Source organism: Gobio gobio, assembly GCF_949357685.1.
Source record: "Gobio gobio genome assembly, chromosome: 1".
Taxonomy (NCBI): Eukaryota; Metazoa; Chordata; class Actinopteri; order Cypriniformes; family Gobionidae; genus Gobio; species Gobio gobio.
Window position 1 is genome coordinate 50,964,669 of NC_137097.1, and position 13,786 is coordinate 50,978,454.

Consider the following 13,786-nt stretch of genomic DNA (forward strand, 5'->3'; position numbering starts at 1 on the left):
AGTACCTCACACTCAAAATGTCATGAACTCAGTTTCAATGTTTTATTTTAGATGCTTTAGCTGTACGAAAAAGTATAATGTTAAAAACTAACAAAATAAGTAATATGACAGCTCTTTCTACACTGCATGCAAAATGGTACTGCACATTAACTTTCTGTAACAGTAAAGAGAGGGAAAAGTGAATGAGGGACAAAAAGAAAGGAAGAGATATACATTATCGAACAACACACAAAATAACACGGAATTCAGGACTGCAAGTAGTGGGTCAAACTATTAGATGCTCATAAATGCATAAAATATTAACAGATAAAATATGAGCTGGGACTATAATGGTCACACTATAAGCAGATTTCTTTCTCTTCTGTGACTATGTCTGCAATGCCCACAGTCAATTACACATCAGTTTGAATAGCGCATGTCAAAAATACTCTGCCCTGCTTAGGAAAGTACAGTATAAAACAGTCAGCTGATTTCCTTTTTATTAGGTTGCTGCAGGTCTAGATTTCAATCTCTGAATTACATTCACCATATTTTATAACACATTAATCATAAATTTTTGGAATAATTATCATTAGATTTCTGCTAAAATCCTCTGTTCCCCTTCTGCCGATGCCCTTCTGGAATTAGGGGTACGTAGGAGGTGGGCGCTGTGGTGTCTGCCCGTTAATCGGCTGGCACGATGTGGCTCCTCTGGCCTCTGAATGAGTGAGAAGGGTGTCCGTCTCTCTGGGCTCTGAGTCTGGACCCTCTTCTGCTGAGCTTGATGGGACACACAGCCCAATAACTTCTTGCACCTTTGAAGGCAGCTCCTGAGAACAGAGCAGTAAGTAAGCATTATGTAGTATGCATGACAATGGTTATTTTTCAAAGCATATCAGCAGTCATATCTGTCCCATCTCACCTTGCAGTGTGCCAGCTGCAAATAAATAGCCTCTGCTCCACTGAGTATTGACTGCAGATCCAGCTTCATGGTCAACTCATTAATGTGCTGTAAACACACACCCACACGCATTTAGAATAAACCAACTAACTTACTGCATGTAATTTTCCCGGTTCGGGAATTTGCCTCAACGGACTAAAATGCTTTCATACACACCTTAAGTATAGAGTTAAAATCATGATTTGAACCAATCAGCTCCCCTTTTTGAGACTCGAGAATGGAGCAGGCCATAAGTAAGTGGAAGTTTTCACAAGGCAGACGTGTCCACAGGACCTGCAAAACATGGGTAGCAGTCTCATTATTGTTAAAGCTGCAGTCCGTAAGTTTTACATCTTTGTCGCCCTCTCTGTTTGAACCCTGAAATCGCAAATCGTTTTTTGCGATTTGCGATTATCTTCTTTACGTGGGTTGTGCATCGGCGCGGCTCCTCTGTGCGGAAGAATCTAATGTTTTGAGGAGTATGTGTGGGTTGTTTATCAACGCACCAGTTGTCTACGATGATTGCCGTTTTGAACTTTCTGGATTACAAGCCGCCAACAAAATTACAAGTTTATTTACATTCCATCAGCTGTAAGAAGAAGCCACAAACGATCCGACACCTGACGTATACAGATGTGACGTAATGGAGCAAAGACGAATGGCTCGTATTTCCTGCGGAAAGCTACCGGTACCACTCAAATTATAACACATTACTACACATGCATGTATATAAAATTATATTTATAAATCAGATAAATTATATATACAGGTATATAATTCAAATATTTCTTAACTATATACATGCATGTGTGTGTATTTATATATACATAATTAAACACAGTAAACACACATATTATGTAAACAAAAACTTTAATTTTTAAAATATATTATTTACAGTGTATCTAGAAAGTATTCAGAGAGCTTCACTTTTTCCACATTTTGTTATGTTACAGCCTTATACCAAAATGGAATCAAATTCATAATAGTTTCCCTCAATTCCTCAAACAATACCCCAGAATGACAACATGAAAGAAGTCTGTTTGAAATCTTTGCAAATTTATAAAAAAAAAAAAAAACATGATGTGAAAAAATGGTGACCAAGAACCCGATGGTCACTCCGACAGAGCTCCAGTGTTTCTCTGTGGAGAGAGGAGAACCTTCCAGAAGAACAACCATCTCTGCAGCACTCAGCGGACCAATCAGGCCTGTATGGTAGAGTGGCCAGACGGCCCGCCTGGAGTTTGCCAAAAGGCACCTGAAGGACTCTCAGACCACAAGAAACAAAACTCTCTGGTCTGATGAAACAAAGATTGAACTCTTTGGCCTGAATGGCAAGCGTCACGTCTGGAGGAAACCAGGCACCGCTCATCACCTGGCCAATACCATCCCTACAGTGAAGCATGGTGGAGGCAGCATCATGCTGTGGGAATGTTTTTCAGTGGCAGGGATAGCAATGTACAGAGACAACCTTGATGAAAACCTGCTCTAGAGAGCTCTGGACCTCAGACTGGGGCAAAGGTTCATCTTCCAACAGGACAACGCCCCTAAGCACACAGCCAAGATAACAGAGGAGTGGCTACGGGACAACTCTGTAAATGTGCTGGAGTGGCCCAGCCAGAGCCCAGACTTGAACCTTATCTCTGGAGAGATCTGAAAATGGTTGTGCACTGACGCTCCCCATCCAACCTGATGGAGCTTGAGAGGTCCTGAAAAGAAGAATGGGAGAAACTGCCCAAAAATAGGTGTGCCAAGCTTGTAGCATCATACTCAAAAAAGACTTTAGGCTGTAATTGGTGCCAAAGGTGCTTCAACAAAGTGATACTATGAATACTATGGTATTCTTCTAATGTACATGTGATTTTTTTTTAAATAAATTTGCAAAGATTTCAAACAAACTTCTTTCATGTTGTCATTATGGGGTATTGTTTGTAGAATTGAGAAAAAAATGAATTTAATCCATCTTGGAATAAAGCTGTAACATAAAATGTGGAAAAAGTGAAGCACTGTGAATACTTTCCGGATGCACTATATGATGTGTGTGCATTTTTATTTAAAAAAAAAAAAAAACCTTCATATAAAACGTGTTTTGGTTTTTACATTCACGTTTAAATGAAAACATCAATTTTAAGTTTAAGTTTACAAAAGAGTCAAGATCAGCAATTTTACCCTAATTTAACATTAATGTGTTGTTTTTTTGTGCATGACAAAATGTATTGTGTAAAATACACCTCATAGTAGATTTAAAAAAAAAAAAAAAGGAAATTCCTAAAAAATTCTACGCAATTAATACAAATAACTATTTTATCTCATCTTACCTCCCACAGACTCAAGATGTCTTCAAAAGAGAATTCTCTCTTAAACAAAATCAGTAACCATCGGAAACAGAAGCAAAGTGAACCACTGTCCTGAGAGTCTGAGAGAGAAAACCACAACAAATATCAAACAGGTCATGCCACCATGAATCCACCTAAAAAAAGAAAAGAAAAAAAAGTTAAATTTATAGGGAATGTGTGTTTGCGTTTACCCAGGTAGTCACACAGCTCTGGATCGAGTGCCCTCAGTAGGAGGCTGAGCTGAAGGAGCTGCTGTTTCATGGCCTCCTGAGACTCTTCAAAGTTTTGGTGCTAAAGACAATATTCAGACAGAGTTAATACAATGGTTGAATAACACACAATCAGAAAACAAGAGTGTTTACTGACCACTAGATCCATAAAGCCTGTCAAACACCAGAAGGACTCCACCTCATTCTGGGTAACAAAGAGCAGAGGAGACAGAAGATCACTCATCCCCTGGACATAACCTGCAGGGCAAAGTGAGAGAGTGATGAAGAGAGATAGCAGCATCCTCTAGTGGTCGGTAGGTGGAATTAAAATGACATTAGGGAATTGCACATACCTAGATCAAAGTTATACATGCAGTATGTCATCAGTACATCATGGAGCAGTGTAAGTCCTGGGTTCTCATTCCCAGAGAAGAAGGAATTGTGTCTGTCTGTTCGATTCACATCCCGTTCTGTCCAATCAGAGAGTAGAAGCAAATCAGATAGTCGTAGATAGAAAGTCACCAGTTAGACTTGCTGTAAGATTTGACACAGCTGAACGTACCTATGAGGCTACGGTATCCTCGGAAAAGAGAGTTCCTCATCTCCTGCTCTTCACTAACTGATTTCCACTGAACCTTCATCCTGAAATATTCATCCCTGAAAAGGAAAAGAACAAATGGAAACATCTCATGAAAGTTAAGAGAATAATTGATATTGATGTTTAGCGGTGTTAGAAAGATTAGTAAGGAGGGTAGAAGTTCAAAGTGGTAAAAATATACATATACAATATTGTTCAAATTATTGTGGTCAGTAAGATTTTTTATAAAATAAATAAATACTTTTATTCAGCAGAGATGTATTAAATTGACCAAAAGTCACAGTGCAGACATTTATAATGTTATAAAAAATGTGACATGCTGTTGAAATGCTTTTAATTCGGGAAAAAAATCAGAAACCACATCAGAGAGAGAACAAATTCAGTATGTACATTTGTACATCTTTATGGCTTGTGACCACAAAAAAAAAACACATGTTCAGCTTACGTTTTGCCCCTTAGGATGTCCTCTCTCTCTTTGGTTGTGCTGTTCCATGGGTAGAACCCCAGTAAGAACTTCCACACCTCCTTCCGCAGAGATGGAACAATGCCCTAGAAAAAGCAGAAAAGATTTTATTTAATGGAGACTCCATTGGTTTGTGGCATGTAAGCAGGATTAGGAACAGCTCAGTGAAACATAGACACACCCCTCTAAACACTAGCTCCTTGACCCTCTGTGGATCTGTGACACGGCCCTCTGGATCCAAAAATTGATCCCAATCATCCAAAGGCTTTCCTCTTTTGACCTCTGGTCTGGGTCCAAGTTCCGCTCCCTGGTGGAATATATATTTATTTTTCATGTTTACACATTAAATGAACATTTACAGACAGACAACCAGATCCACTGAGACTCACGCAGGTAATGAGCTCAAAGCCTGGCTCCTCATCAGCTGGATGCGGGAAATGGGTGTCCTGAGGTGAGCGGTTACTGTGGGGCGTCTCTGGATGTCTAAGTGTTCCCCGGAAAAAGTTAGTCACTTTGGAGAAGCCCCCAAACGTGGTCGCATAAGGGTCCTGAATGAATCTCTGTGGATACAACCAATCAGATGGCATGTTTACAGGCCCATGTTTATGGCTTTAGCCACACTAAAACACAATAAATATCACTTACAGACACAAGGTCTGCACTGGTATCATCAAATAGGTGCAGCTCATCAAACGACTGCGACAGGGCCCCAGAGTCGTGTGGGTATGCCAGGAAGAGCCTACCATCCATTGGGGACCTTAGTGCGGAATGTGTCACATGAGTATGTTAATATATAGGTACTAAAATGCAAAAGGGTTGGTTGAAAAAGATATATTAGCATGCCACTCACGGAGCCAGTCTGATGTAACGCTGCATGGCTTTTAGCAGCTCTCTAGCACCCCCTCGACGGAAATGCAAGGGAGGGAGAGGATCGCCCCCTCTGCTGGTCAGCACCAAGAAGTTTCTTCCCAGAGAGAAGCGAGCCCTCCGAAGGGAATACAGCTCAGACAGGGGCAGAGAGAATGAGCCCCACTGACCTGCAAAAAGGTGGAATACATAAACTTTTGAAAGCATGTAGTAATTTGTGCAGTCAAAATAAAAAATAAAAAAAAATTCTGTTTAAAGGGGTCATGAACTGGCTTTTTTTATTTATTTATACTGTTGTCTGAGGTCAACTTTTTTTTACATTCAAAAACAATGAATAAGTAATAGGCTATTTTCAACCCTGGTTTTGAGCCTAGCTCTTGAAACGCTCGGTTTTTATGGGCATGTCACATTGAAGACTTGGAAATAAACGCCCACTGCTATGATTGGATAACAGTTTTGCATATTATAATGAGCTTCGGCTCCCTTACACGTGAGGAATTGTTTTGAAAACTTCCAATGTGGAGAAACGGAAACCGGAATGATATGCCCACAGGGCTCGCGAAATGTCTTTATCAAACAAACACAATGATTTATCTCTCATCCACCCGCAATTAATTGGAATGTTATTTCATTTACATTTATGCATTTTGGCAGACGCTTTTATCCAAAGCGACTTACAGTGCCCTTATTACAGGGACAATCCCCCTGGAGCAACATGGAGTAAAGTGCCTTGCTCAAGGACACATTGGTGGTGACCGCTGGGATCGAACCAGCAACCTTCTGTGTTCCATGGTTTAACCCACTGGACCACCATCACACAATTATTAATTGGTCGGCCCGATCTGTGGATATTACCGCAAACTGCATCACAAACACACAGGCATCTGCAAAACTTCACTGCAGACAAATCAACATGTTCAAAACTTCCGCAATTGTATTTTTCCTTCATATTACCAGTCATGAGAGTGAACAATGCACATCAAGAAAGGAATGTTATTTAAATATTTAAGATCCCTGGCCCATACATGTTCTTGTATGATCCCGAATCGCAGGACAATGAACCAACAACACCTCAAATTAGGGCTGTACGATTAATCGAAAAATAACCGAAACCGACATTCAGAACCTCTAACCGATGTATTTTTCCAATGTCGGTTATTCCGGTTTTCACGTGACTCCGCCCCGTCAGTCACATCAAGTGCAGTTTGAAGGCACACAGAGAGATGCAGGAGCAGTTATCTGTGTTTATAGATACCCAGAATCACTATAGTAACTGCATGTTTTACACAGTTTATACAGGTCAGTTAATTGCTGTTCTTATAGCCTACGCGCTGACACACACACACACACACAGACGGCGCGCGCAAGCCCCGAAGCCGCTTTCACTTTCGTGCTCATAACGTTTGTCAAGTAAATGCGTTTAAAGGCTTGCCAGTTTCAACATTTAAAGCGATTGTGAACTATTCAAAAACAACAATACAGAAAACTTCTCCGTTCAGTGCTCAGCTTCTTTCAGTTACACAGAGCCGAGCCGTGTCGCGTCTCTGAAAACGCGCGCGCCCTGAAGGCAGATCTTTCACCTGCGTCCTCGCAAAGCTTTGTCATTTGTATGTGGTTAAGCCCTGCCAGTTTGAACATTAAAGCGAGTTTCGACCATCAGATGTGTATTATGTTGAACTAATGCCTGATATATTTTGACAAACGAACACTCAGACAGAAGCTGTGACTAAAGTAAAGTCACTAAAGTAGCTTAGAAACTCAACCGTTATAGGCATACATTTTAATACCTTTGAAGTAAGTACTACAAACCACAGCTTCATAATGAATAGAGACAGTAAGAGTAATTCACACACACAATCACTCTCTCATTAATGCATTCAAACAAATGTAATGTAGGCCTACAGTGTTAATTTATCTGTATCTGATGTACAACAAACAGAAATCTGCTCCATAGACAATAACTGCTGAAAGTGAACCATTTCCTTCAAGTATTTTTAAATCACAATGCACTTTTTCATTAGAGAATAAAATTCCACCTTTAATAGTAGAAAATATTTACAGTACAAACCTTATCAGTGAACTTACTCAAAAACCTTATGAGGGCAAAAAAGAAAAAAGAAAAAAAAAGAAAAGCAAAATAATCGCTCATTAATCGTAATCGAGGTCAAATGTTCAATTAATCGAGGTTTTTATTTTTGGTCAAATCGTTACAGCCCTACCTCAAATACAAAGGATACAGCCAGGAGTGGAAGTTATGTTTAGTTAGATTCGTACACATAATCAGTCTCAAACGATATGTAACAATGCAATACTATCACATATATAAAACATTAGCGTGTTGCATCATTCCTGTCAGATCCAGAAGCCACAGCATCGTTTTTTATTATTTAATCTCATCCTGTCTGCAAATCCAGTCTCTTGTTTACAAACGAATCCGTGGTGAAATGAAGCGAACAAATACAATCTCTTTACCCACGTGAACTGGATCTTCAACCATGTTCAACCATGCATTGCTAATATTGGAAGCTTATGGCATGTTTGAAACATGCTTTATTGCTTGGAAGTTCGATCCAGTTTAGCTCCACGTAGGCCTATGTTATTTATCTAACATGTCATTACATGCATGAGTCGGTCGGCTTACACAAGGAGGCGTTCGTCTTGAGGCGGCATTTAACTGAACTCTTGATTTTAAAACGCAATTTTAACCAGAATAATCGCAATTAGATATTTTCCCCAAATCGTGCAGCCCTAATATACACAGCCGAGTACAAACAGACTCACCTATAGTTACCTCGACAGTTTTCTGCATCCCTCCGCCACCCTGTTCCTCACTCATGGCTGCGGATACAGGGGGAGAACTGTGGATCTCGATCCCCTCGGACAGCATGCCAAATAAGCTTATTATAAATGTTTTACTCTATTTCGATCATTTGAAAGTGTGAACTCATGAAAACAGCTGCCCCAGGTAATCAGATATTATTTATTTATTTATTAAAATATTTATTTTTGGCGTTTTATCAAAGATCAAAATAATTATTACATTTATGAAGAAAAGGTTCAGCACCCAAGGCTCTATCGCTATTGCCTCAATGGTGTTCAATGTCTTTGGGCAGATTGCTGAGGCAGATTGTCGGCAACAGCCATTAGGATTGTTTGTGATTTGGTCTTAGTGACTTAGGAGTCCTCTTTACTACTCCTAACTTATCTAGATTTAGGAGCTGGTTTTAGCGCTAAAATGGTTTGTGAAATACTCTAGGAGCTAAATTTTGTGAGTCCTAAAATTTGGACTGACGCCCATAATTTTGAAGAATTTCTCCTAAATCGGGAAATTAGGAGCTACTTTTAGCCTTAATATGTTTTGTTAATACAACTCCTTAGTGTTGCACCCTAATATATTAAATGCACAGCTATATGTGACATTTATTAGAATGGGTTTATGTAAAGATTGAAAGATTATGTGAAGGGTTTATGCCTTCATTCAAAGTGCTTAGTAAAAAAAAGATGCCATTAAACAAATATTTAAAATACTGTCGTTATGTTGTTTTTACATTATTTTGAAGATTAAATGTAAAATTATTACAACATAAAAGTATATTAAAAACTGTAATGTTATGTGCGATTAATTGCTTAATTTTTTTAACCGATTGGCATCACTAATAAAAATGCAAGTGCACAGTACCTGTTTCTCTGACTGGTGGAATTTCCTGTCGTCTATCCGGCTTGACTTTACTGATGACGGCCCAGTCTGGCTCATAGCCTGGGTCAAACTTAGTTTCCTCTTCCCCTCCATCGCCATCCTTTCAAGAAACAGAACATATTGAGAAATTAAGAGAAACGCGGTTTAGGTGTCATAGAATACCATTAAAACGTTTGGGGTTGTTAAAGCAGCACTAGGTAACTTTTCAACCTTCATAATATATTTTCAAGACTCTTGTGATGATACATCGACTTACAATAGGTTGAATGACACGTCTGCCATAGCCTGACGGGGTCTGTATCGTTTGTAATTGTACTTTTAAACTTCGGGTTTCGGGTAGTAACCCGAGAACAAAAAGAACTACAAAATTCGACTGCTTTACGGCATATACGTCACTTCCACCACCACCCCCACTTCCTTAAATTCGGACGTGCGAGCCCGAGCCCAACTATCGTTTGTTTGCCGGATGTTATAGTCATGGCCGAAGCAGCACAGAAAAATAAGAAAGCAAAGGTTTTGTCGGAGGAAAGCAAAAAGAGGAAACAAGAAAGTGATCGGATTAAAGGCAGGACGAGGATCAACATTGGGCCAGCGTTTGCTCGTTGGCGTGAGCTGAAGGAGGAGGGGCTACATTCTTGCAAGTAAATACATAAGACGTACAAAATCATATTTTAGGATACCTGACATGTCTGTGATATTTGTTTATTTGTCTTGCCTCAAGCTATAATGCAAATCGATTTTTCGAATTTGCAGATTCATCTATGGTAGCTTGATATTATAATATTGACGATATATGGTTATTACCTACCACTCAAACATTGAATTGAAGTATCATATAGATTCTGTAAAACGGGAACCAATAGACTAGGCTACTATAATGACGCTGGCTTGTAAACGTGAGCATCGCGATCATTTGGTGTTTGAAAAAAATAAAACCCATGAAGTTATATTCATATGACATGCTGAAGCATATGCCACCGTACCTGGGATGAAGACATTTCCCACGCGACGCAAGCAGAACACCTGCATGTGAACTCCTCCTGCAGTGTTCAGGGCTATCATAGTTGTCATGTCAACAAATGCACGTGCGATGCATCCACTGATGTAAGATGACAAGAGTTTACGACAGTAGTAGAGGACAAAACTGTTTCCCAACTGTAGGGGGACCCAGAGAGCAAAACCTACCTAGTGCTACTTTAAGATTTTTTCATGTTTTTGAGAGTCTCTTATGCTCACCATGGCTGATTTAAAAAAAAAAAATCCAAAGTACTGTAATACTGTAAAGGAACAGTAATACTGTGAAATAATAGAAGAGTTATTTTAAATTGTATTTTAACTTAATGTGAAGTGTAATTTATTCCTGTAATGGTAAAGCTGAATTTTCAGCATCATTACTCCAGACCAGTCTTCAGTCACATGATCCTTCAGAAATCATTCTAATATGTTAATTTGATACTCAAAAAACATTTCTGATTATCCATGTTGAAAACAGTTGTGCTGCTTAAAGGTCCTGTTCTACGTGATCCCATTTTTCAAACTTTAGTTAGTGTGTAATGTTGCTGTTAGAGCATAAATAATACCTGTAAAATTATAAAGCTCAAAGTTCAATGCCAAGCGAGATATTTTATTTAACAGAAGTTCCCTTTCAAAGCCTACAGCGAACAGCCGGTTTGGACTACATCCTGGTATTTCCTGCTTTAATTACGTCAGTAGAACAGTTTGTTGACTAACCTCCGCCCACAAGAATACGCGAAAAAGGGGGCGTGGTCTTGTTGCTCCCTCGTGAAGAAGAGGGAGTGTTGCGTTCGGTTCGGTTCGGTTCGGTTCGGTTCGGTTGCGTTTGTCGCCATCAGACGCTGTTATTTTCATCCCGGAGTCAAATCACCTTTGTTTGGCCTTCAGGGGCTGTAGTTTGAGTGCGTTCATCTCCCCGTTATGGTAAGAGGCGTGACCTTCTCGGGCAACGTGCGCTAAGCTGCTGTCGAATCACAACACGGAATCGCTGGCACAATCAGAACTCGATACGTATTTCTGAAGGAGGGACTTCATAGAACGAGGAAATTCTCAGGCCGTTTTGAGGACAGTGAAAACAGCAGTATACAGATAAGTAAATTGTGTGAAAAATACTGTGTTTTTTTACACATGAAACATTAACACATGTTATATTGCACACTGTAAACACAATCAAAGCTTCAAAAAAACACGAAGAACGGGACCTTTAATATTTTTGTAGAACCCGTGATACATTTTTTCAGGATTATTTGATGAATAATAATTTCACCACTTTTGTGGTTGAATATTCATGACTGAGTTATTTTTGATTACTAGATGGCTATTTTACTTTTTTACAATTTTACTTTTATAGAGATTTAAAGACTTAAATATCTCCAGTAAGACAAACACATTTTAATTTCCATCAATTTTCTATGACCATAGGCTTTTTTCCCCATGAATTTTCTAGGCCTGCAAATAACGATTTAAAACGTTTGCCCATTTACGTTTTTTTTTTTTGAACATTAAGTTGAATATTGATCTTTTTTTAATTTTTTTATATATATTTATTGAACCTTTTCCCACTTTATTAGAAAGCACAACAAAAATTTCAACCACCATTAATAAAAAAAAAAAAAAAAAAAAAAAACTGGCATAAGTAATAATGAGCACATTTAAACTAGGCCATTTAAAAGGTAAAAAAAAAAGATACATTATAATTTCAAAACCATTATTTACTCACTTTAGGCACATGAATGGGAAACCCCTTCTTATCAACTATTCTAGTTGACAATTCGGTCCCTAGAATATTGATAATTGATCTTAACGGAGCGTGTGACAAGTGACCTTTGAACTTTGAAGAGCAAACTGACGCTGCATCCGAAAATCGAAGTCTTTCCTACTATTAAAGTATGCAAAAAACAGTATGTTATCAGAGTAGTATGTCCGAATGCATAGTATTCGAAAAACAGTAGGAAAGTCCCTGGATGACCAACTACTTCGGTCAGGATTCTAAAGTGTGCATTCGATTGACACTTTACTATCCCATGAAGTCACAGGAGAGGATTTATAAATTACAGTGAAAACACAAACTTTTCACATTTTGAAAATCCAGCAATTAGTTGATCCTCATAAGCGCTCATTGTCAAAGTTGTAAACACAACAGCGCTCTTCTTCGATGAAGGGGTGTGGAGTTACAACGGCTTTGTTTCGAGGCGGGCAGTTAAAGAATGCGACACACGTCTCCTGAAAATCCTGAATTTCAACCAACCAAATGACGACTTTGAAACTCCCGAAGCAGATGTCTGAGGCTGAGACTACCCACATTCAAATTCAAATTGAGTACCTACTCAGACAATCTGCGATTTCAGACACAGCGTGAGACTTCCTCTACTTGAAGATCCCCTACTACATCTTCTTACCAACCTTTTTGGTGTAGAAGACAGCAGGAGCATTTCTTCCATCATCCTCAACAGGGCACCATTCTAGTGCCGGCTCTCCATCCTGTAAGAGTTGAACCGACATAACAACCTTTAAATACTCTCAGGTTCTGTAAATGATGTTAATAGATATTGCTAAAGACAACAGTATTTATAAATATATAACAACATTATTAATAGATTATGGTATAATAATAAATATATAATAAGTGTTTAATAATAACAACATCTGATCATCCTGATAGTGTCTGCTGGTCATACCCGCTCAACTATCCGGATAAAGCCGGGGATGGTTGTGTCCTGATTGCTCCTCTTGGCATTGGTGTGGAGGTAAACTCCCTCCTTCTCAAAGATCAGCTGATGAATGACATAATATGTCACACTTTCACAGTAGGAATGTCAACAAAACTATAGATAAACAATTTGAAACAAGATGTCTATATGTGATCCTACAGTTTTGATCATATGAACAGCACTAAACTGATTTAATGAATTCAAATTTGGCTTTTCCCCCCTAATACTAAAATGATAAAATAAACGTAGCTTTATTTAATTTCTATAGTGTACATTTCATAATAATACTTCAATGGATTGATAATTCAGCGGGTGACAATTTATTTCAGAAGTCAGATGAGCAACAGATAATCACAGGGAGAAAGAGGTAACGTTAGTGTCAATTCAGCTACTAGTGTCTATAATATTGATTTACGGAATGAGCAAAGCTCTCCAGTTAACGTTAACTGGTTTGACAAGTTACGTACTTTAATAACATTTGCCTCGTTGAACGTGTTACCCAACAGGCGACAGTGGTATTTAAAATCCGTGACAGAAAAGAAATGACAGTGACTAAATCGTCAGGCTTGATACAACATGTCAGTCAGTCACCAGCCTGAGCTATGGCTAACTAGCTCCAGCTGTGGAAAACTGTCCTATCCAGTGACAATAAATGCGTGAAAGGTAAAATCCGCATATAGAGATTTAGGTAATATTATGTCAAATGTGACATCGTCGATATAAACTTAAAGTTATTGACAAACACTATCGCTACTCACCTTGTGACTCTCTGGCTTCGCCTCCATTCCTCCCCCTGTGCTCACGTCGTTTGACCAAAACAATCGCACTTCCGTTTTTTTTCTGCATGACACCGCCCACTTCCGCATCAGCCAATCAGAGACTCGAAAATCATGACGTCTCCTTGGCGCTGCAGTGAGCGCCACTTAGCATTTATTTTACTCTTTGATGGAATTGATCTATTAGATAAGAAATGTA

At 38.9% G+C, this 13,786-nt stretch overlaps 1 protein-coding gene across 2 annotated transcripts; it reads right to left on the reverse strand.

Moving 5' to 3' along the window:
• Positions 1–28: 28 nt before the first annotated feature.
• On the reverse strand, positions 29–13,651 carry tbc1d17 (TBC1 domain family, member 17). 2 transcript variants are annotated; one of them, XM_079823181.1, is made up of 18 exons: positions 13,570–13,619; positions 12,779–12,874; positions 12,504–12,581; positions 9,069–9,186; positions 8,171–8,227; positions 5,373–5,559; positions 5,168–5,279; positions 4,912–5,082; positions 4,704–4,829; positions 4,505–4,608; positions 4,024–4,118; positions 3,815–3,931; positions 3,619–3,719; positions 3,444–3,543; positions 3,235–3,332; positions 1,097–1,213; positions 902–988; positions 29–809 (listed from the first exon to the last, which is right to left on the reverse strand). In XM_079823181.1, exons 1-18 carry the CDS (start codon positions 13,594–13,596, stop codon positions 624–626), a joined length of 1,977 nt encoding a protein of 658 aa, XP_079679307.1. In that variant the 5' UTR covers positions 13,597–13,619; the 3' UTR covers positions 29–623. The 2 variants fall into 2 exon arrangements, with proteins under 2 accessions (XP_079679307.1, XP_079679308.1); XM_079823182.1 differs by lacking the exon at positions 8,171–8,227 and having other exon boundaries at positions 13,570–13,651.
• Between the last annotated feature and the right edge of the window lie 135 nt (positions 13,652–13,786).

Excerpts from the sequence above, each read along its gene's own strand:
- tbc1d17 (XM_079823181.1), bottom strand. The coding sequence starts at position 13,596 with ATGGAGGCGAAGCCAGAGAGTCACAAG. Across the intron at positions 5,560-8,170 it reads AACTGTCGAGGTAACTATAG|GTCAGTGGGGCTCATTCTCT; the intron begins GTGAGTCTGTTT and ends ACCTTTTTGCAG. Across the intron at positions 989-1,096 it reads ATTTTAACTCTATACTTAAG|CACATTAATGAGTTGACCAT; the intron begins GTGTGTATGAAA and ends GTGTGTTTACAG.